The sequence below is a fragment of the Leuciscus leuciscus genome, assembly GCF_965113295.1.
Source record: "Leuciscus leuciscus genome assembly, chromosome: 10".
NCBI lineage: Eukaryota > Metazoa > Chordata > Actinopteri > Cypriniformes > Leuciscidae > Leuciscus > Leuciscus leuciscus.
In genome coordinates this window covers 42751199-42773835 of record NC_138734.1, presented here as the reverse complement: position 1 = coordinate 42773835, position 22637 = coordinate 42751199, and the positions used below count along the sequence as shown (strand labels likewise).

General features: G+C 37.8%; 1 protein-coding gene across 4 annotated transcripts; it reads left to right on the top strand.

Annotated features, from left to right (window-relative positions):
• The first annotated feature begins 1234 nt into the window (after window positions 1-1234).
• Window positions 1235-20921, top strand: lsm14ab (LSM14A mRNA processing body assembly factor b). 4 transcript variants are annotated; one of them, XM_082182371.1, is made up of 11 exons: window positions 1235-1526; window positions 3210-3373; window positions 3452-3584; window positions 6776-6868; window positions 8629-8805; window positions 8890-8973; window positions 9782-9976; window positions 12972-13143; window positions 15053-15082; window positions 17362-17605; window positions 18796-20921. In XM_082182371.1, exons 1-11 carry the CDS (start codon window positions 1406-1408, stop codon window positions 18814-18816), a joined length of 1434 nt encoding a protein of 477 aa, XP_082038497.1. In that variant the 5' UTR covers window positions 1235-1405; the 3' UTR covers window positions 18817-20921. The 4 variants fall into 4 exon arrangements, 3 of the variants coding, with proteins under 3 accessions (XP_082038497.1, XP_082038496.1, XP_082038498.1); XM_082182370.1 differs by having other exon boundaries at window positions 18793-20921; XR_014209294.1 differs by lacking the exon at window positions 18796-20921 and having other exon boundaries at window positions 15053-16376; window positions 17362-17498.
• The last annotated feature ends 1716 nt before the right edge of the window (window positions 20922-22637 follow it).

Below are 22637 nucleotides of genomic sequence, written 5' to 3'. Positions count from 1 at the left end.
GATAGATAGATAGATAGATAGATAGATAGATAGATAGATAGATAGATAGATAGATAGATAGATAGATAGATAGATAGATAGATAGATAGATAGATAGATAGATAGATAGATAGATAGATAGATAGATAATAGATAGATAATAGATAGATAGATAGATAGATAGATAGATAGATAGATAGATAGATAGATTTTAGTATTGTATCATACAATTACATATACCATTTTATTGATTTCATTAAATATTCAAATAACCATTAATATGCATTCTGTCTTTCTTATTAATAAAAGGTCTATGCAGCAAGTGAAAGTTAAAGGTTGGCGTACACTTTTAAATAGAGTAGGGCAAAAGATACAGAATATTCAAAGGAAATTGGCATTTAAGCATTAGAAAATAGATTGTGGTGGAAAGGTTTATGACATTTTTCTGATTTCAAAGCATGATTACAAACTTGGAATGACATCATAAAGCTTTTACACTTTCAGTGTATTTAGTCCATCGTTTTTTCCCTGCTGTAATCTGACATGCCAGTCATTGAGAAACAACAAATGCTGTTGAAGATCAGCTCTCCTCATTGGCTCTGTGTGTATTCCTGAGATCATAGAGCTCATCCTGAACACTCATAACATATTACAGTTTCACAGCCACTGTTAACAAGGGTATGATAATAACTGGTGAATAAATAGACCTATTTTGATTCCTTGCAGTAACTGTTGATGTGGTGGGATTTCATTTCATTAAATTTCATTTACTTATTATTTTGTAATATAACATAATATAACATAACACAATAACATGACATAATATAATATAACATGACATGCTATAATATAATATAATATAAAATGTCATGATATAATATAATATAAAATGTCATGATATAATATAATATAAAATGACATAATATAATATAATAATTAACAATGAACAATTGTAATAATTAACAATTCTCAATTGTGCTTGAGAATATACTGATCTCATTTAGCCATTCAGGTCAAAAAAGTTAGGGTTAGGCTACCCCTATTTTATTCTTTGGGTTAAGCTAACCCTAACCCAATTCAAAATGTCCCTTTATTTACTTTTTAGGTCTTACATTAAATAATACGCGTTAAATTGCATTTTTCTCTTACATAATTCCCAATGTAACGGGAATTTTCCTAAAATCCCGCGAACTCTCGCGATGCCAGCGTGAGGGCGCGAGGGAGGGGGGAGTAGGCTCGTTTCCCAGCATGCAACTCGAATCAGTTCAGTGCGGAGGAAAATGAACTCGGCCATGTCGTGTTAAACACAGGCTGAAAGAAAACGACGTCAAATCACCGAGAAACACTCTTAAGTCCGCTAAAACCGAGCGCAAAGACGACCAGAGGACTCGAGCAGCTTCACGGGAGTGACTTAGAGAGCAGAAAGATGAGCGGAGGGACGCCTTATATCGGCAGCAAGATCAGTCTGATCTCAAAGGCCGAGATCCGATATGAAGGAGTTTTATACACGATCGACACTGAGAACAGCACTGTAGCTCTGGCTAAAGGTACATACAATATATACACACACTCAATATTATATATATGTACATTTAATATACCTACCGAGGACATATATAAGGGAATTTCACATCAACACAGAGAATTCAGTTGTAGCTCTGGCTAAATGTAAACACAATACACTGACACTCATATTTACATAAATCAGAGATCCTCCTGAGACAGCACAAAAGTTTTTTCGATTTAGTATTTTTTTTTCATGTCAATACATTGTTTAGAGTATAAGAATCAAATCGGGATTTTTGTTGTTGTTGTTATGCTTATGTCCTGTGTAGTGGATGGCAGGAAGGCATGAAATGACACAGGCAAAAACAATGGGATTTCTTTTCATTCACCAATCAATGTTTAGGTTTCAGGATTTTTTTTTAAACCAGACTTTCTATAAAGACGATTATCAACTATGAAAGATGAAAGATGTAACGGAATGAATTTGCATGTCATTATACTATATAACTATAATACTATAAAATGGCCATAAATGGATAGTCCTGTTCAATACAATGTTACTAGACACTGTATCTAATTTGCATAATAATGTGTTTTTGTGGCAACATGTAATGAAAAAAGAAGAGTAATAATTGGTGACATTTTCGTAATAGTTGTTGTGTTATAAATATGATTTCAGTCCTGGTGTCCTGTTTTGTAAAGTCATATTTTGATTTTAAAAAACACACCAAAAAAACATAACATTTCCCTTAGATGTTTATTTATGACAAACAATTTGAAAATTAGTCCATTTTAAATGATGATCATTTCAAAATATGATCATATTTCCATATGAGTGCTAAATTTGATCACTAATTTAATGTCAGTCGTGTTTAAAGACCAAGCAGAAGTTGTTATGGTGAAACCTCCAAACATCTGGTATCTGAAAAGCCCTGAACGTGCTCTTTACAGGACACTTAGTCTTAAAACTGTTACATGTGTGTTAGAGAAATTCACTACAATATAATGTTCCTCTACTGTGTGGACCAAAGTCTGTCCCTGGCTCCCAGGAGGATATGAGAGAGGTTGAATATAATAACACTGAAAACAGCACTTTTCTGAGTTCGATCAGGCCTAAATCAGTTATACACATTACAAATACAAAGTAAACATATACACACACACACACACACACACACGACAGCACCTGGCTACAGGACCTGGAGGAAGACAGGGAGTGGATGAAAAAAATATATGATATATGTGACCCTGGATCACGTCACCAGTCTCGAGTCGCACTGGTATATCTGTGGCAATAGCCAACAATACATTGTACGGGTCAAAATTATCGATTTTTCTTTTATGTCAAAAATCATTAGGATATTAAGTAAAGATCATGTTCCATGGGGATATTTTGTAAATTTCCTATCGTAAAATATATAAAACATTTATTTTTGTGAGTGAATGCAGCACAATCGCCAACATAAATGAACAACTTTAAAGGAGATTTTCTCAATGTTTCGATTTTTTTGCACCCTCAGATTCCAGATGTTCAATAATTATATCTCGGCCAAATATTGTCATATCCTAACAAACCATACATCAATGGAAAGCTTATTTATTCAGCTTTCATCTGATGTAAACATCTCAATTTAAAAAAATGTACCCATGTGACTGGTTTAGTGGTCCAGGGTCACGTATTGCTTTTTTTTTGGTGAATTTGAAGATTTTCCTTTCTCTTCTAGTGAAGTCCTTCGGCACTGAGGATCGTCCCACGGACAGGCCTATCCCCCCTCGAGATGATGTCTTTGAGTACATCATATTCAGAGGAAGTGACATCAAAGACCTGACAGTGTGTGAGCCGCCTAAACCCACCTGTAACCTTCCTCAGGATCCTGCCATCGTGCAGGTGAGCTGCACACATTCAGGTGTTTCTGCAGAACATAAAGCTGTGTGAATGCTGAGCTGTTCTTGTGTTTATGTGCAGTCGTCTCTGGCATCCACCGCCGGCCCCTCGGCTCCTTCCTTCCAGTCATACGCCCCCTTCAGTCGGGCCCCGTACAACCAGTTCAGCTCCAGTCCTCTGGTGTCCCAGCCGTTTGGAGCAGCGGTCACTGGTGGTGAGTTCACACTCGCTCTTGTTGTTTACAGGGGTTTAATGTGCAAATAAAGCTCATTTTTAGAATTTTTGACAAATATCAAATTGAAACAACATCAGGTGCTTTAAGGCAAGACACTACCGGCAAAACTATTGTTTCGTTTTCCATGCGCTGGTCAGTTTTGAATAATATAAAACAAGGGGATGGACAGGCGTAGCGCCGAACATTAGTCCCAAACTGATAAGTGATGTCTTCCTGCGGTGCGTAGATCCAAAAGTAAATCAAAGATAAGAAAGAAAAGAAAAAAGATCCATAGATGAATATCAGCCAAAAAGCTGGAAAATAAATCTCGTGAGCTTTTTGGCCGATATTCGTGTGCGGATCTTTTTTCTTTCTTTTTTTTTTCTCAGTTTTGAATAATAACATGTCCTCTTTAAGAGTAATGGACCAAAATAAACATTAAAGTTGTTTATTGTTTTCCAATTGATCTATTTACAGTAGGGCTGTGCGATTAATCGTAATTGATTTTTCTATTCCGATTTTGGCTTCCAATGATTATGAAAGCAAGATAATCGAGGTAAAAGGATTATTGTGCCGTCCAGCGCACCCTCCTTTCGTTCCTCCCTAAAAGCCCAAACTTAACATCCAAATGTAAAATGCAGTCTACTGTTGCTAAACTGCGGGATGTGCGTGATATTAAACAGTGATATTAAAGTCATTAAGTCACGAAAGACTTACGGTTCAGGTACGCGCCTAAACGGACAAATAGCCTAAACACACAAATGTGGAAATGCTGTTTTGGTAAGTATCCTCATAAACACAGTCAGTTGTGTTTTAAGTGAACGTAAACAGTATCGCGTGTATCAGTGTATTGCATCCATGCAGCTCTTAAAGTGACTAATAAATCTGCTGCTGTTATTAATGTTAATCAAACAAAAGACAAAGGCTGTGTTTACACTTGGCATTAACATGCGACCTGTATCCGGATGTTGTCCACATACACACTGAAAACACAAGTGTGAACGCGCTTCTGATGGGAATGTTGTCCGATCAGCGTGTCCAGGTTCGGAGGTAGTCGAGGATGCATTGTGATCAGATCTCAGTGTAATGTAAACTCAATCCAGCCATCATGTCTGCATTCACAGGTGGACGTCACACAAACCCCCCCTCACTGTCATTATTCCCCCTCCTCTCTCCGGAACTGAGAGCTGTGTGGTTTTGCGATACAGTCGAGTGTTTGCTTTCGCACCCCTAAAGTTGCAGAACCATTCATTTTCTGTTAAGAACGCGCATTTTTCCCACCACAGCTGGCAACGTTCTCGGATACATTTCTCTGTACCGTTTCCATTACGGCATTGATCCACATTATTAGCACTTGCAGCCTCTTCATCCTCCTCATTTTGCAAGATTTGTAAAATGTCCCCTGACTGAAAACTGTTTTCAAAAGAAAACCCACCACTTCAGGTCGACTTTGCACCGGACCCATCCTTTTTTTTTCTTTTTTTTTTTTTCGCGGGAATGCGAGATCCGGTCTGTTATCCAGATAAAGAAGCCACTTGTTGAGGACAGGTGTAAACACACCATGTCCTGATTGGCTAATGATCCGGTCTGCTTGATCGGATCACGGTGATCGCATGTTAATGCCAAGTGTAAACGCAGCCAAAGATAAAATCACTCCCTGCTCTTGAATGAATAACTTTTGTAGTTTTAATAAGGTTGGGTCTATATTTAATGTATACTGCAGTGTTATTTTACATTTGAATGCTTTATTCAGTTTCTGTTGTTGGCTATTACTATCTGAATATCACTGTAAGTACATCTGGAAAACCTAAACACTGCTTATTTAATTACAACTTTTGTTCTGTTGTATTTTTTTGTGTGTTTTGTTTGTAATTAGTTTCTTTGTTATTATTGTATTGCTGACAGTTTACTTGTCTTTTGTAACTGTTTTGAGGACTTTTTACTTACATGAATTAAGCTAGTATTAGTTTTTGCTGAAGTATCGATAATTGTGAAATTTCACTGACATTTAAAATGATTCATCATGAAGACTCTGAGCACATCACCCACTTATAATCATGTTAAATAATCATGATTTCAGTATTGACCAAAATAGCCGCGATTTAGATTTTTGCCATAATCAAACAGCCCTAATTGGCAGATTTCAATTAGTTCATATTTTTAAAGGCTGTTTTCTCAAAATTAGTCTGAAATCTCCACTTCAAGCACTTGATTTCATTCTTACCTTTATTGTGAAGGTTTTTACAGAAGTTTTACAGAAGGCGTTTAATCATTCTCCTGATTTATGTAACATTTTATTCCTAAAACATAGTGGATTTTTTCACTAAATCAATATGTCATCAAAAAATAAAGAAATGTGAACCTGGCTTTATCTTAATTTTTGGCTTTTCTGTTCTGGAGATTTATAAAAATGAGTGCATATATAAGTAGATAAGGCCTCATTTGCATGTGTAAACATAACTTTTAAGAAAAATGTTACACTATTAAACTGGTGCCTTGCCTTGAGAGTTTGTCTACTGTTTGTCCTTATGTTTTGAACTGTCCTGTTTTTGCCTTTGGTGCTAACATGGTGTAAAAGCAGTGCAAGATAACTGACCATATGTGAATAAATATGCACAATTTATACAGTGCATACTTGTAGTTCAAATAGCAGGAGTCTAATCTGAAATGTGCATTACATTTGACATTTATTCATTTAGCAGACGCTTTTATCCAAATGAGAAGCAGTTAAACTAACAATAGGACAACAATATGCAAGTGCTCTGACCCTTCCCAGTTTAATCTAACGCAGTACGTGTACTTTTTAAATTATTTTTATAAAGATAATAGAATAAAAGATAAAGTGTTAGCACATAATATATGCCAAAAACCAGAGAAAAAAAGTAATTCGGGCCTTTTTGAAAACTTTACTACACTGTTGCCATCTCTTATATTAGCAGACAAGCTATTGCTCTTTTTCAATTATTTGCAGTCCTGTGTTTGAATAATTTTAAATGGATGGGAATATTCAGAAAATACAGTCGTTGTTTCATGACACACTTGCCTAGAGAGGATGCACAGAATATATTTTGAGTGAGTGAGTGAGGAACGGATCTTATGGAAAGGTTGTGTTTGACTGCTGCATAACCTTCACACTAGTGTGTGACGTGTTAAAGCCCACACTTAAAGTTGTGCACTTCCTCCCCTCACAGGAACGAGCTCAGGTCCTGCGTTCGGTAGCGAGGCGAGCACTACTGCCCCTCAGTCCCAGACCTCTCGCTCGCTGAGTGCTCACAAACCCGAAGGTAACCGGATGGCCGACGCTAACGTGTGCAGAATGGCTTTAGTGTGTTCGTCTTTTGGCCCGTGATGATGCAGGATTACAGCATGTGTCTTTGCCGTGTGATAGTTTTATGACTCGAGTGGAGTGTCACTCTGTCAATTAGTGACTTTAAAGACAACATGAAATCAAAATACTTAATAAATGCTGGTCTTATTGTGCACAATTTATCAGAGCACATTATTCTAAAGAAATATTCATTTTTCATTAAATTGCAAGAACTTCTGTTCTGTTGATGTAAGCAATGCCAGACAAATACAGTATTGACTATAGAAATCATAGCCACTTTTCACAATCCAGTCAGAATGGATGAAAGTTGTGTTTCTGTGATGTTAAATGCATTGCAAATGATGCATATTTCATGTTGTCTTAATCCTTAAATGCATGAATGTTTTGCCAATCATCATTATTATATATTCGGGTCTTCAGCGACCCAGGTCTATATCTAACACATATAGCTCTTTAACTGCCACGTTAGTATAAATAAAACTCTTGATATTTTAAAAACAATTACAAAAGAATAAAATAAAGCAGATTTTGTTACCTTTTGGATCTTGCAAGGGTTCAATTTGAGTTGATGCTTTTTACCATCATCACCGTCATCGACAGTACATTCAGCATCTGGCTCAAATTCACCATCTCAACCATATTCTTGATCGTTTCCAGTCTTCAAAATGTATATTTTGATCTCTGCCAGCTTCTCCACCAGATCCACCATCAAGACAGTGACACTAATATCTGATTGCGTACAGTACTTGCTCTACAATAAATCGCAGAGCCATTTCAAGGTTTTGCTGATGATGCTTCTGTATTCTTTTGTTTTATGCCTGCGGTAATTATGAGTGAAACATCACATCATTGTGTATCAGAGATTCAACTATTGTTGCACAGAAAAAAAGGTTACACAAGGACACTGTAAAATAAAGTGTTACCGGAAAAAAATATACTTGCACTATTACATATTCGGGTCACTAGCGACCCTATACACTTTTATAATAAAAACAATCTTGTAATATTGTTTATAATGAATACAGTGATTGAGGAATACTAAGAAGGTTGAGATCTAACTTCTAATAAAGAATGAATGAGGGAGAGGATTGTAAATGACGTCCTGGGTCGCTAAAGACCTGAGGTATGCGTTTTAGAGTTAATTAAGATTTACCGCATGAAATGATACAGAGAACTGGTGTTTCCATCATCTAAGGGCTTTTTCACACTTATAGATAGTTTGTATTGTTCCGAAACGGGGACTTAATTTGTTACAATGTTGCATTTTCTTGGTTCGGTTCGCTTTCACAAGGCAACCTGTGTTGCCAAAGTGTGTTAATGCAAGTCTCATGCGAGTACAACTGTCCTCTTATTGGTCAGAATTTCCTCTGCGTCATCCATCAAGATGATTGACAGGTTCGGTCCATGAGCTTTTTTTTAACTGTGATAACTAATGTGCTCACTCACAGAATCAGGCACTACTGGTTTTTATATAACATTTTTTCCGTTATGAATAATAATACCATTTGGTCCGTTGGGTCGGATTGCTTTCACACCTCAAGTGAACTTAAGTTTGGCAATCTCGGAGCGGTTGTCTCGTTCACATATGCCTTAACGAACCGAACCAAGGGAGAAAACGCACCAGGTTCAAAAACAAACGCACCCTAACTCTTGTCCACATCACTGAGGTTTTTTTTGTTGTTGTCCGTTTTTCATTTTGTGAGTCGTGTTTTTCAGGTCGTTCCAGCCCATCTTTAGAGCACTCGAGGAAGACCCCGACCAAGGAGCATTCGGTGCAGACGGCCCCGGTCCCTCCCCCTGCGGTGTCCACCGGTTCAGGGAGTCAGAGGAGCGCTGGAGCCGCCCGACCGGCCCTCAACACACAGAAATCTGCGGAAAACCAGGAGCAAAAAGGTGAGAATCAGGGAAGTTCAGAGCTGGAAATGTATGTACAGATATTGTTGAATTGTAATTGTGATATCGTTTGTTCATCTACAGCGTCTGATGTCCAGAAGATTCCTCGGCCAGAATCGGATTCAAACAGGCCTGATAACAAAGACCCAATCAAACGTCAGTCTGGCGGTGAGTCGCTTTAAAACGTCTCTTCTTCATTTGCATATACAGTACTGGCCAAAAGTGATGACAATTGACACCTTCACCCTTTATTCAAGCATTATTTAAAAAATTTTTTTTTTAAAGATTATCTAAGCATATTTGTGTAGTTGTGCTTGGAGTCAATAGTTTTATTTGTGATGATAACGCAATGCATTTTTGGCCAGGCTATCATACAAAGAAATTATGAACAAATGCAAGTTACTGATTAGCTTGTAGTCAATGTATGCATTTTCCTGTGAGCCTTTTGTTTTTCTATGCATTTTATTTTTTGCATAGTAAGATAAAGCCTGTAGCTGTAGCTTGCCTTTTTTGCCAAACAATATTTTTCCCTCATATTTTGAGTGGATATATGTTTATCCTGCATCACTTTTGGCCACTACAATATCATTTATTCATGGAACTCTTTTGACAGCATTTTATATTTGTATTGTATATTTGAATGTACTTCTCTTTTATGAATGCTTTTCTTATATATTGTTGTATTTCTCTTTTAATTTTTCTTGTTTTTGTGAAGCGCTTTGAGATGTAACTTTTAAAGGCGCTATAGAAAATAATGTTTATTATTATTATACTGTACTGCATCATTTTTAGATATACTACATAGTTGTAGTTTGCCTTTTTTGTGAATATTTATGCATATTTTGATGGTTTAAAATAACTTGTTTGACCACCATTGAACGTTTTTAATGCCCCTGCATCACTTTTGGCCACTACTGTACATCATCACGATCAGGGCCGTAAGCATCATTTGTGTAATGGTTGTTTCTCCCTCCAGGTGGTGCTCCTCCAATGAGAAGGGGGCGGGGCAGTGGTGGCGGAGGGGGCGGCGGCCAGCGTGGGCGGGGCAGATTTAACGGGCGTAGAGACGGACCAATGAAATTTGAGAAGGACTTTGACTTTGAGAGTGCCAACGCCCAATTCAATAAGGAAGAGATCGACCGCGAGTTCCAAAGCAAACTCAAGATTAAAGGTACAGTTAAGAAAACACAAACATGCATCATAAGCCATGTTCCCATCCAAAGTTGCACATTTATTTGCAAAATTGGAATATCGCATAAAACATTTGCAATGTTCCCATCCAGTGAGTCAAAGGCCCCATTTACACTGCATGGCTCAAGTGACCCAATTCCGATTTTTTCCTCTCATGTGGCACAGATCGGATATGACCGGTGAACGTGTAAGCAGGAAAAAAAGCATGGATTCCGATTTTCTCAGATCGGATTCAGGCCTCACTCATATGTGGTGATAAATCGGATATGAATCGGATGCGTGCACTTGCGTGTGCCATGTAAGCAGACAAATCGGATATTCCCCAGTAAATGCGAGTCGTACGTCATTAAAAAAGTGACGTCAACTCAGGTGGACACCACCAACTGAGAACACATGACTTATTATAGGCGCGATGGAGGTCGAAGGCTCAACACAGTGGAGTCATTTTTTCTACACCTTACGAGAGCAATGTTTTGCTGACCTTTGAAAATAGTGCGGAAAGCAAAACACTGCATAATTAGAGATTAGAGCTCCAACATCACCCGAATCCACAGCCAAAAACAAATCATTAGGGTTGGGTACCGAAACCCGGTTCCAATAGGGAACCGGTTCCGACGTAAACGGTAATAACCAGACCGAATAAGAACGAAACTTTCGGTGCCTGATTTCGGTGCCTGACTTTTTACACCGCCCCCTATAAAACATCTCGCGGCACGAATGATCCAATAACAAAACATCTCCAGTTAACCAGCAAAGCATTCATTTAGTTCGTTTGTTAAATAAGAGACGATCTAGCGCTGAAAATTCTTTTCTCTTGTGGCTCGCGCACACCGCACTCGGACGCGCGCTTCAATACGTTGCAGAGATCGATCTATTTATGAGGCGCCGTCTATATAAGAGTATGTGCTTGGAGAGTTTGTGTGTGCATGCTCACGTCTCAGATGAGTATGTGCGCGAGTTTGTGTGTGTGTGTGTGCTCGCGTCTCAGATGAGTATGTGCGCGAGTTTATGTGTGTGTGTGTGATGTGCTCGCGTCTCAGATGAGTATGTGCGCGGTTTGTGTGTGTGTGTGTGCGTGAGCGACTTTAGATGTGACGTTGTGCATTTCATATAGTTGGAGCATTCAGCAGTATACATGTATGTGTGACTACTTAGTATATGTGTATGCAAGCGTTTTATGTGTGCGGGAATGAAGTTCGATTTAAGCCCTAGACGGCGCCTCATATCTATTCGTTCTGGTGAAATCACAACATATAATGCACACAAAGTGTCCCTGCTTGATATACAACCACTGATGAGCATTATCGGTTTAAAAAAAACTACGAATGCGGATTAGAACCCAAAACCTCTGACACTCTTGACTAAAGTTCAAGTTCAGCTGCAGTTTTCCTCTTCGGGTAAGTCTAGTATTTTAATGCCAACTGCAAATCTTGCATATCAAGTATGAAGTATATCAAGTATATTTATATGAGGCTATACTTTGTGTGTTAAATATTTCTGCTCAGTGTCAGATATTTCTCTGTTTTGTAAAAGTCTATAATATATAATATGTAATATAATTGATATATAATATATATAAATAATATTAGAAGACAAAATTTTTATCTTAACTTAAGTGTTTTCGGCTACATCAGCACAATTTTTAATTTAATCAGAAATCAGAAAATCTTTTTCAGAAAACACACACAGATATTATTTTTTTGATAAAGTGTGTGCAGTTTCGTTTTCTTAAGTACCGGTTTAAGAACCGTTTAAGCACCGGAACCGTTTGAAAAATACCGAGTAGGTACTGGTATCGGATAAAACCCAACCGATACCCAACCCTACAAATCATCCACCCGCCACTCACCCGCACCAATAATTTTCTCTGATTTAAGTATCCGCACCCGATGGTCAAAGTTATTATTCTTATGTGTGGTTACGCGTGAGGATAAATGGATGATCATCACCTTCAACAGCGGACTCGAGGCGACGGTTGATGTGCGCATCTAATACAATGATGAATGAGCGCTGCTTTTAAATGAACATTTCTTTAAAACAAAATTTATTTGACAGAATTTCATTTTCTTAAACAGCTTACTCCCTTGAAACTTAAACTGGAATGGAACATGCTCATATTTTAGAGAATGTAGTTAATATTTTCGTTAATAATGATTTATCTATCCACCCGCGACCCACCCAAAATTAATCAGAATGTTATTTTTATTAGCCTACTTGACCCGCCCGATCCACAGAGCCCCCGCGGATATAACCGCGATCCGCGCATCACTATAATAATTTTGTCTGCTTCTGCATCCATTGCATATCGAGCTGTTTTACTTCATTTTCCGGGCCAGAACGTCTACATTTGGTTGTTTTGGCAGTGTATAGTGTAAATGCAAATATCGGATACGGGTCACTTTTAAAAGATGATGTAAGCGGGTCGTCAAAAAAATCGGATATAGTCAGCAAATCGGAATTGGGCATCAAGTCCTGCAGTGTAAATGCAGCCAAAGAGAACAAAATCATCACTTCCTTGTAAACCAGAGATAGTTTATAAATGATAAAAAAAATTTGGTAACACTTTATTTTACAGTGTCCTTGTTACATATGTTACATGTATAGTAATAACAGTAAATTATGCATAATTACATGCAACTAATCCTCAACCAAACCCTAATCCTACCATAACCCTATAGTAAGTACATGTAGTTGCTTAATATTATTCAGTATTTAAATATATAATTACACTGTAACAATGACACCTTAAATAAAGTGTAACCAAAAAATTATGCAATAATGTGCATAAAAATCGGTGGATGGAAACATGGCTATTGTGCTTTTGAGGGTTTAAAACAAATGTTATATTAATTATTTTTTGTTTAATTGCTGAAATATGTTGTTAACAGGTTTTGTGAGGTTTTTTTCATAAGGGTGATTTTTTTTACTGTCTGTTTATTGTCAGATGTGAGTTATAATGTCACTTTGCGCTGCAGATGAGAAGAGTGAGAAATCGGAGAAGACTCTGAACGGGGAGGAGAAGACCGATTCGGGTGTGGAGACCCAGAACAGTGAAGGCAACGTTGACGAGGAGGATCCACTGGGACCCAACTGTTACTATGACAAATCCAAGTCGTTTTTCGACAACATCTCCTGTGACGACACCAGGTCAGATCTCAGCTCACAAAGCTTGATTTCAGTTCACAAGCTCTCGATCTGATATCGATTAATTTAGAAATATTTTGGGTTCATGTTTATTTTTTGTATTCGTACTGTTTTTGACATACTCTATATTAGGGAATAATTTGATTTCGGACACAGCATAGGGTGTTTCAAACAGTAGTGCAGCGCCGCTGCAAAATCTTCACATGATCAGTAATATCACGACATTCACTTACACACCTAAAAACACTGAAACATGGCGACCGGCGGCGCTGCTAATGCGATGGCTCTGAATCCACTTGTTGACAAGGAAAGAGCAAATGGAAATATTTTTGATTCGGCTAATGTCACGTTGCCATAAGGTGTAACCTTATGTTCACTTCACATTCACGTTCACATGCAAATATTTCAAATGTGGGCGCGCGGCAAGCGCGCTCATATAGAAGCGACGTGACGCGGCGCGCTCTTTTTCTCAGGCGCGCCTCTCTTCATGGTTCGTGTGTGTGTGTCGGCGCACTGCGCTCTCTGCTCAATGTTCCGCTCCGTCTTTGCGCTGCGCGTTCTGCTCCTTAACGGCCCAAACGCTCCAATCATGTTGGCTACCGATCACGCACTGGAAAAGCAAAGTCCGCTCAAATAACGTGACATTTCTCAGTAGTAGACTTCTGTTTGCTGAGCTGGTATAGCCATGCCGGGCAACAATGGTAAAATTACCTGCTCTGATCACATGCTCTGGTAATAATAGCTACTTTATTTTGATAATTAGTCAGTTGCATAGAACTGAATGAAGAATAATATATTGGTGTTTTATATTTTAATATAGGGTTATTTTCTGTCCAATTTGTGTGGACATTTTTCTTTTTTTCCCCTTTTTTGTGTGTTGTTTAATTTAATTAGTGATTCTACATTTAAATATGGATGATTACAAGTTTGGGGGAAATGCGATTAATTGCGATTAATCACAGCAAATTGTGCGATTAATTAGTAAAAAAAAATTCAATCGATTCCCAGCCGTAATATATATATATATATATATATATATATATATATATATATATATATATAATTTTATTTTTTATTTATTTTATTTTAATTATACATATTGCCTGTTTCTTACATTTGAGCCCCTGCCCCTGATGAACTCTTTGCACGTCCCTGGAGGTTAGTGGCTTTGCAAGCTAGTCACCTTTTAAACTAATGAAAAGTTTCATTTGGATTTTAATGTTCAAAATGTCTACAGGATCAAATAAATGAAAGTACTGGTTACATGATGATGTATATAAGTGCTAAAGTGTGTTATAGAAAAAAAGATCAGTAGTGCAGGTAAGGTGGAAAGAGTTTCATTTTTCCACTATCAATTTCTACCTTACAGCTGAAAATTAACTATAAAACTATTAACTATAAAACAAATAACAATAATCCTGTCCTAATCCTGTTTGTGACCAGTTCAAGGTACGTGCTGCAATAATCATGCCTTCTGTTGATGGTATGTCAAATTTGTATGTCTCAAAATGTCCATTTCTATCCACAAAACTTGCCAGAAATCATGGTTTAAGGGGTAATTAAAAAAAAAAATCTTCGGCACGTAACAGCACCGCTGCTGGAAAAATTTATAGGGGAAACACTGTAGTGTGCTACATTAGTCACATGACCTCACTACAGTGTTTAAGTCAGTATTTAAGTCCCGTTATTTCCTCGGAATTAGTTATTTTGCAGTTTTGTGTCAATGTCTTTTTAACAGTCTGAGTGAAAGATGTTAATTGTTGATGCTTTTTCATGTCTCACCTGGTTCGAACAGGGTGTAAATGCTTTGAGTTAGTCATTATGGATTCAATGTAGTAATTTGTTGTTGAAAAGTTTAAAAATAACTGTGAATGAATCCTCTAACAGACATGCACTCTTCTGTCTTTTCCAGAAAGGAGAAATCAGGAGGTGCTTTTGGAAGGTATATATTTGGAGTCTTTTTTATTTATATACATATAAATGTTTTAATGTTTTTATGAAGCCATGCTTATGATTCAGACTACCCAAATTCACATGTTGTCATGCAAGATTATTTATTCAGCTAGAAATGACTGAGTGTGAGTAAAAATATCCACTTTTACAAACAGTTAAAATCATTTAAACTAATTGGTCATTGTGTTGAAGCCCTGATCAAATGATGTATAACAAATGGGCAAATCAAAAATGTCAATTTGTGTTTTCAGGTGGCATGTTAAATGATTAGCCTACACATTTTGTTGTACATTACATTTATTTAATTTGTCCTTGACGTCTTATAAAGCAGCTATTTTTTGTATCAGACTGGAATACACTACATGAATTTTGCTCAGATTTTCAGTGTGGATGAGTTGACAAAAGTTGCCGAAAGTCTGCGCCAGTCTTCAGATTTTAGGCAGTCGGAGTTGAAAGATTTCACAGAAAATGTGTGTAATGATGGGCACAGGCTTTTTTTAGCTTCAGACTATGATATCAAAACATATTTGATATTTCCAGCCAATTTTAGAACATGTATCATAGTGAATGACGCGTCGCTATAGAAACCGAAGCTGTCCTTTATCTACCAGTGTTGCAATAAAAAACAATAACAATAGAAATGTAAATGAACGGAAAACGCTTAACAAATTAGCCTCAATATTTGAGTCATCAGCACAGATAAAACAACTGACTGCGCCACTCACCTCTAACTCCCATTGTAATCTATACTGTCTGTACTGTGAGTCTATACTGACCACGTCGTTTTTACTTTTGCGACTCGGCACACAGAGTTAATACAACAACTACGGTGGTCATGTTCTGCAGATCCATGTTCGTCTCGTTTCTCACGCGTCTCCTAGAAATGTCTTGTGTGTTTCTGTGTGAGTTTGTTGTGTCCAGAACCAGTTGAAAGTCTGGTAGTGTAATAGGGGCTTTCGCATCAGGTGGTTATAGGAACTCAGTTATAGGAACTAGCCACCAATTTCCCATAGGGCCATTTTCCTGGTTGCATTCGCACCGCCAGTGTGAACTCTGAAGTGACAACTATGTAATTTAAGCGTGGCATTCAACATCTAGAGGATGGAGGACACTGTGAGCGGAGCTGTGTTTTTGTCATGATAACGGAGATGGAATATAGACATATAGTTATGCGATTGAAAGAGCAAAAAGCAGGGCCAAGAGACGAAATCTATGACAACTTGCAGTGCTTCATTTCATCGAGGCTGAGAAAAGAACAACGCCGCAGACAAAGGCCTTATCAGGTAAATGCCGTTAACATTAGCTTTCTATATGTTTATGTCATATTCGTGTTTTACATGTTAATGGAGTAAGTATATGTAAACTCTGTGTTTACACGACTTTTTAAAAATGGCTTGTGCCAGTGTTTTGGATGGCATGCGTTCAGCCAATCAACGTAGGAGTTCATTTTGTCCCTACAAAATAACTAAAATCCTTCCCAAATCTTGCGGTGTTAGTTATAGGCACTATAAAAATTTTCCTCTGGTTTGAAAGTCCCTTATAATCCTCAGTCGTTTAGTGTATGATGCTTAGGCCCGATTTCACAGACAGGGCTTAGATTAAGCCAGGATTAAGCCTTAGTTCAATTACGACATCTAAGTAGCTTTTATAAATATGCCTTAGAAAAAAACATTACTTGTGTGCATCTTGAGAAGCAAGTTGCTTTCAGTTAAAATAGCCGAAACATACATGTTAGTCGGGCTATCTTAAGCCTTGTTTGTGAAACCGAGGGTTAGTGTTTTAAATCTGTCCATATGTGGAGTCAATCAGAGTCTCATCCCCCATTCCCATTAAAAGCCAGATGCGCTTGCGGAAACGGATCTGTGCATGCGTGAGGTTAAAGCGTGCAAGCAGACCATCTACAGGACATAGTGTATGTGCGTTTGGGACCCGCCTATAGGCGCATATTACTAACGCGCTCTTTAAATAAAAAATAAAATAAAAAAACGGCGCCATTGACTTCAGACCAGGTTTCAGTTGGTTCAGTCTATTTCAGTTCCTCAAAATAGCAATGCACCAAAAATGCGCCAGAACCCATGGGCAGACAGATGGGCGCAAATTCATTTGCTATTTAAACAATGTGGCGCAGGACGTGAAAATGATAACTGCGTCGGGCTGAAACTAGCAAAAAACACTTGCGTCGCGCCTGGCGCTGCTTTGCACCGGGTGTATGATAGGGCCCACTGTGTTGAATTGCATTCTGATGTGTTTTTCATTCCTTCTCTTCAGGGAACGGAGGCAGACCTGGGCGGAGGAGAGGAGGATGAACGCGGAGACGTTCGGTATTCCACTGCGTCACAACCGCGGGCGCGGGGGTTTCCGTGGCAGAGGCGGCGGCATGGGCTTCCGCGGGGGGCGCGGGCGCGCGGCTAGCAGGGGCTCGTTCATGCCCTCCCGCGGGGGCGGAGGCGGGTTCAGGGGCGGCTTCAGAGGCGGCAGAGGAGGACGGGAGTTCGCGGACTTTGAGTACAGGGTTAGTACTTCCTCTTTTACCCCCAGTAATACTAAAAACACTGTTGGCAATTAAAATATAGCTAAAATAAAATTTAAATATTAGATGAAAAAAATGTGCCTTGGCAACTAACTGAAATAAGTTTAAGTACTAAAACTAAGATGATAAAATTAATTGAAGCAATATAGAATTTTTTTTAACAATTTACCAAAGCAGATAACAAATTTACTAACATTTAAAGTACAATTAAATGAAATCTAATAATATAAAAATGAAAACTAATTTAAAGTATTAATAAATATTGTAATGGCATATAAATAATACTAAATTGTTGTGATTATTGCAGAACCAATATTTATTTATTGTATCATTTCTTTTTTTGACACTATAATAACAACAGAACAGAAATGATGGTTTATTTATGGTTCACTTTTGTCAATACTGTAATATCACTCTTTCCTTGCATACAAAACAAAACGGTGACAGTTGTACTCTTTCAGACTATTTAATATCTATAATAACTATTAAAATAAAAAAATCAATAAAAAAATCATTAATTTATTGATGTAGAGATGCATCATTTGAAAGTCACTAAAGTGTCTTTTATGTAACATCTAATTTGTGCATTAATGGCTGTGCACTAATAGTTTATTAATTAGGAAGGCATGTTATTTTATTGAATCCGATATTACAAAACCAATATCTGATTATGAAAAAAATCTTAAATATCGGTAAAACTGATCATCGGTCGATCTCTAGTATTAGTCATTTAGAGTTTGGCATTTTGTCTCATTTGCCTGATATTGGACTATTGAGATTTTCCCACAAAATTAAACAGTTTGCTCTTTTTCTACACCAATGAAATAAGAGCAAATTGATTAAACATGTCTCAGAAATATAACTAATACTAGTTCATCTATTATGGCCCTACAGATTTCATTGACAGAATCCTGGAATCCAGTCGTAAAAATGGAATTTACTGTATAATATCACACAATATAAATAAGACTGAATTTGGGAAAAAGTCAAACTCATTTCATAGGGCCCCAAACTATATATTGTGAAAGTACTGATAATATAAATCACGGGTTACGGTCAGGTTTAGAATAACTCATTGTTATTGCTATGATAAGTAGACTTTAAGGACTGTAAAATAAAGTGCTTTTCTAATGTTTGTCTTTGTCCTGTTTTGTCCACGTTTGTTTCAGAAGGAGAACAAAGTGTCGGCGTAGTCCAACATGACATGACCAGATCATCCGAACAGCCAAGAATCTCCGATCATCACGTCTAGATTACCGCTTTGACTCCTGACTAACGGGAACGCCTCTGTCTAACACCAGCGCAGGGACGCCTGCCTTCAGCTGGACACGCAGCTTTGAGTTCTTCTCCTTTCTTCCTTTTTTAGAAAAAGAAAAAAAAAACATTTGATGATCTTCTGATCTGCGTTCCACATGTTCGGAGGGGAGAGTTTGTGTACAAAATGCCGTAACTTCCATTGAATGATGATGATGATGATTATTATTATCTGGTATTTTTGCATCAACCTTTAGTTCCTTTGGTAATAAACAGAGGATGGTATTTGATATTATTCTGTTAGGTGTACAGAACCCCGCTGATACTGTGAGCGCTCCTCAGTCAAATAGCTTTATTATGTTATGGTTTCCTTTTTTATTTTTATTTTGGATCTGTTCTCTGTCTCTCGAAGCACTGACACCCAGTGTCGAGACTGTGGAGTTCGTGTCCGAGCTCCTCCACCTAAACAAAACACACTTTCAGTTCGACTCGCTCATCCGTCTGGTAAACGCAGGTGCTTTGCTTCAGTTCATAGATTGACATGGTTTGTAGTTCTAGGTTTTGTAATCACGTTTTTAGTTCACTAGTTTATCGCAGCTGGATAATCTGGTCAAGCCGTTTGTTTCTTTGGTGCTTTCTACCGTTACCGTCAGACACCATTGTCTAGCTGTAGGTCAACTCACAAAAACTGGTTTATGATTGAATGTATCGATGAATTCAACTCTTTCTTTTAAACGATTTTGTCCTGAAGTCCTCTCTATGCAGGCGGTCACGTTCTCCCTGCTGGATCAGACTGCTGTTCCTGTCTTCAAAATGTATTTTTAATATTTGAGTGCCAGTTATTCTTGCCTTTTGATGTCAATTATGTACATTTCCAAGAGGGCTTTTTGATATAAACTCAACTCAAACCTCTTTAACGACGAGCCCCATCACCGTTTAATGCCGAGATCTTCTGGAAAGATCCTGTAACCCTTTAAGAATCCGATTGGATGTTTTGAAATCGCGTTCATGTGGTCTTTAAAGACAACACCGCCATAGAGTCGCACACGGCACACATGATGCGAAGGCTAAATTCGATGTCGTTTCATAATGCTCTTATACCAGATGAATCTCGTCTCGGAACGTAAACGTGATTGTTTGGATGAATTGTGGAGGGATTATTTTAGTTTAGTTTAAAACATGTTCGTCAATCGGGGACGTTCCCATTTTGCAGTATTCCAGCAACTTATAAACCGGATAAAACGACTGACGCATCGTGTAAAAACCTTTACGACATGTTTCCATGCTCAGTCTGAACAGGCGGCGAGTTTCACCTGAAATAAGTGTCCATAATAAGTCCCTCTATTGTGAATAGTTCTGTTTCCTGTTTGATACACTTGTATGTTAATGTGTTATTTCAGGTACCAGCTGTTTATTGCTCTGTTAATGGAGTGAAGTTTGTTTACCCGGCGATCTCCTCTGAATGTCACTGAAGCACTAGTTCCTGCACTGTTAGATGGGAGGTCATTGTTGTTTTTGGTGTGCTTCATATTTTTAATTTGTGTTTCAGAGATCCAAAGACCGAATTACGGATAACATTTGGAGGAGAAGTGCTCTCTCTCAGCTGGTTCTGCATTATTTCTCTCATGTCTGTCCCCAGAGTTTGCCGTCTCTACTTGTGTTAGCTATAAACCGCTCCCTTTAAAAAGCACTACGAACTGCAGAGATGTCCCGCAGGCAGCTAGTGATACGCAGTCTGACCGATCGCTCAGACCAGGGCATGATGGGAAACCTCTGAGCGAACCACAGATATTGGTGCTGAGATGTGAAACGAATCCTCAGGCCTGATATCGCCATGAAGTCGAGAGTTTAAACTGGACAGCCGTGCAGAAGCTTGATGTGATTATTGTGGTCAGTCCTCTGGAGGAATTTGATTGGCAAGTTTATTATTTTGTTTCTGTTTTTCTGAATTAAAGCAGTTGTTCATGGTGTGCTCGTAGAGGGCTTCAGACGGGGGCAAACTAAGGTTTTTAATCAAGAGAAATAAAGAAATAGTTGTTCAGTATCCTGTCCGTGTGTTTGTGTGTGTCCTTGGTTTTTTTATCAATAAACATTTCTGCAAACAATAACAATTAATCACATGTGCAATAATAGCATTTTTGTTAGATTATTTTAACCATTGTGCATAAATAAAAATAAAAAGTTACACATGGTGCAACCACCTCCACTCTATACCCAGGTAAAGGGCTACACTAAAGAAAGGGGTTCTACCTATTGAAAATTGTTACAAATCACACCAGAATCTTCAGTACGAGGGAATCTGACTTATTTAATATTGCTTAATTGCACAGTGAAAATGAAAACCCCATCAAAAATATCCATATGAATTAACAAAACATTGAAAAAGGAAACACAATAAACTACACAATCATAAGCAGCTTGTTTCAGTCTCAGATGGACACAATAGCAGTATTCAGATATTACCCATTCGTTTACACTTAATTCCATGGATAACATCACTTAGACAATCACATTAAAACATAACTTATCTGTTAGGGTCCAAAGGTGCATGAAAGACATGGGCCAAGTCTCTGAGGGAAATCGTGAGAAGTCTGAGTCCAAGCTAGCCTGGTTAAAACCAGACCCTTCTCAGTTAAAAATGAGTATAGGGAAGCTATGTAGACAAATCATTTCCAAAGGGGCGTCACCAACCGACGTAGCTCAAATTCCTCTGGGCGCAATTGGATAGTCATAAAACCATAGACTGTAAAAAATATGGACAAAGCGTCTGTGACGTCACCCATAGACTTTCTGAAGAACGGGTTTGAAGCATAGACTGTAAAAAATATGGACAAAGCGTCTGTGACGTCACCCATAGACTTTCTGAAGAACGGGTTTGAAGCCGTTTATGGGGGGTATGGGCGGCGCCATCTTGGAAAATCTTGGGAAATCCTAACCCCGCCCACCTTCTGACGCAGCGCGCGTCACTCAGCTCGCTCTGCTACTTCGGTTATCTCTGTGTATATTTTAGGCAACGAAATATGTTATAAAACACCATACTAACTCTTTTCGTTTTCATTTAAAGAAATCTTAAACATTATAGCCACACAAATGTGGTTCAGGCAACGCATATTGATTATATTCAACTGCACATAACGTTTGCCTATTTATGAAAAAACAAAATATAAAACACAAACCTGCCTCTTTTCATTTTAAATATAATATAAAAATATTAAACATTTTATGGTCCAGGCAATATGTGCATTTGTACTAACAAACAGATTTTGCAGTAAACAACATTACAGATCATCTTCGTTGTATTAAAATGACAAAACTCAACCCAGTCTCTTTTTGTTAAATTTCAGTTTTATCAATATTAGCCATTATAAAAGTATAAGTAAAAGGTATAAGAAGCTATACAAATAAAGCAAACAATTCAGTCAAACATACAAAGTCAGCGCTCTAGTCTAACCATACATCGGTAAAGTTAAAGGAACACTCCACCGTTTTTTGAAATAGGGCTTATTCACCTTCTTTCCCACATTTAGATAGGTGGGCAAATGCATTTTTGTCTCAGTGCATGCATTGTTTTAGTTTGACAGGGTTGGCGTGAGCTTAGCTTAGCATAATGAATGGAATCCTTTGTTGCCAGCTAGCATGTCCTGAATAAAAGTGATATAAAAAAAAAAAAAAACCCTACCTAATTACTTCTTGTGGCCTGTGTATTCACAAGTACAAATAGTGATGCAGATTAACACTAGGCGATTTCCTAGGCAGATAT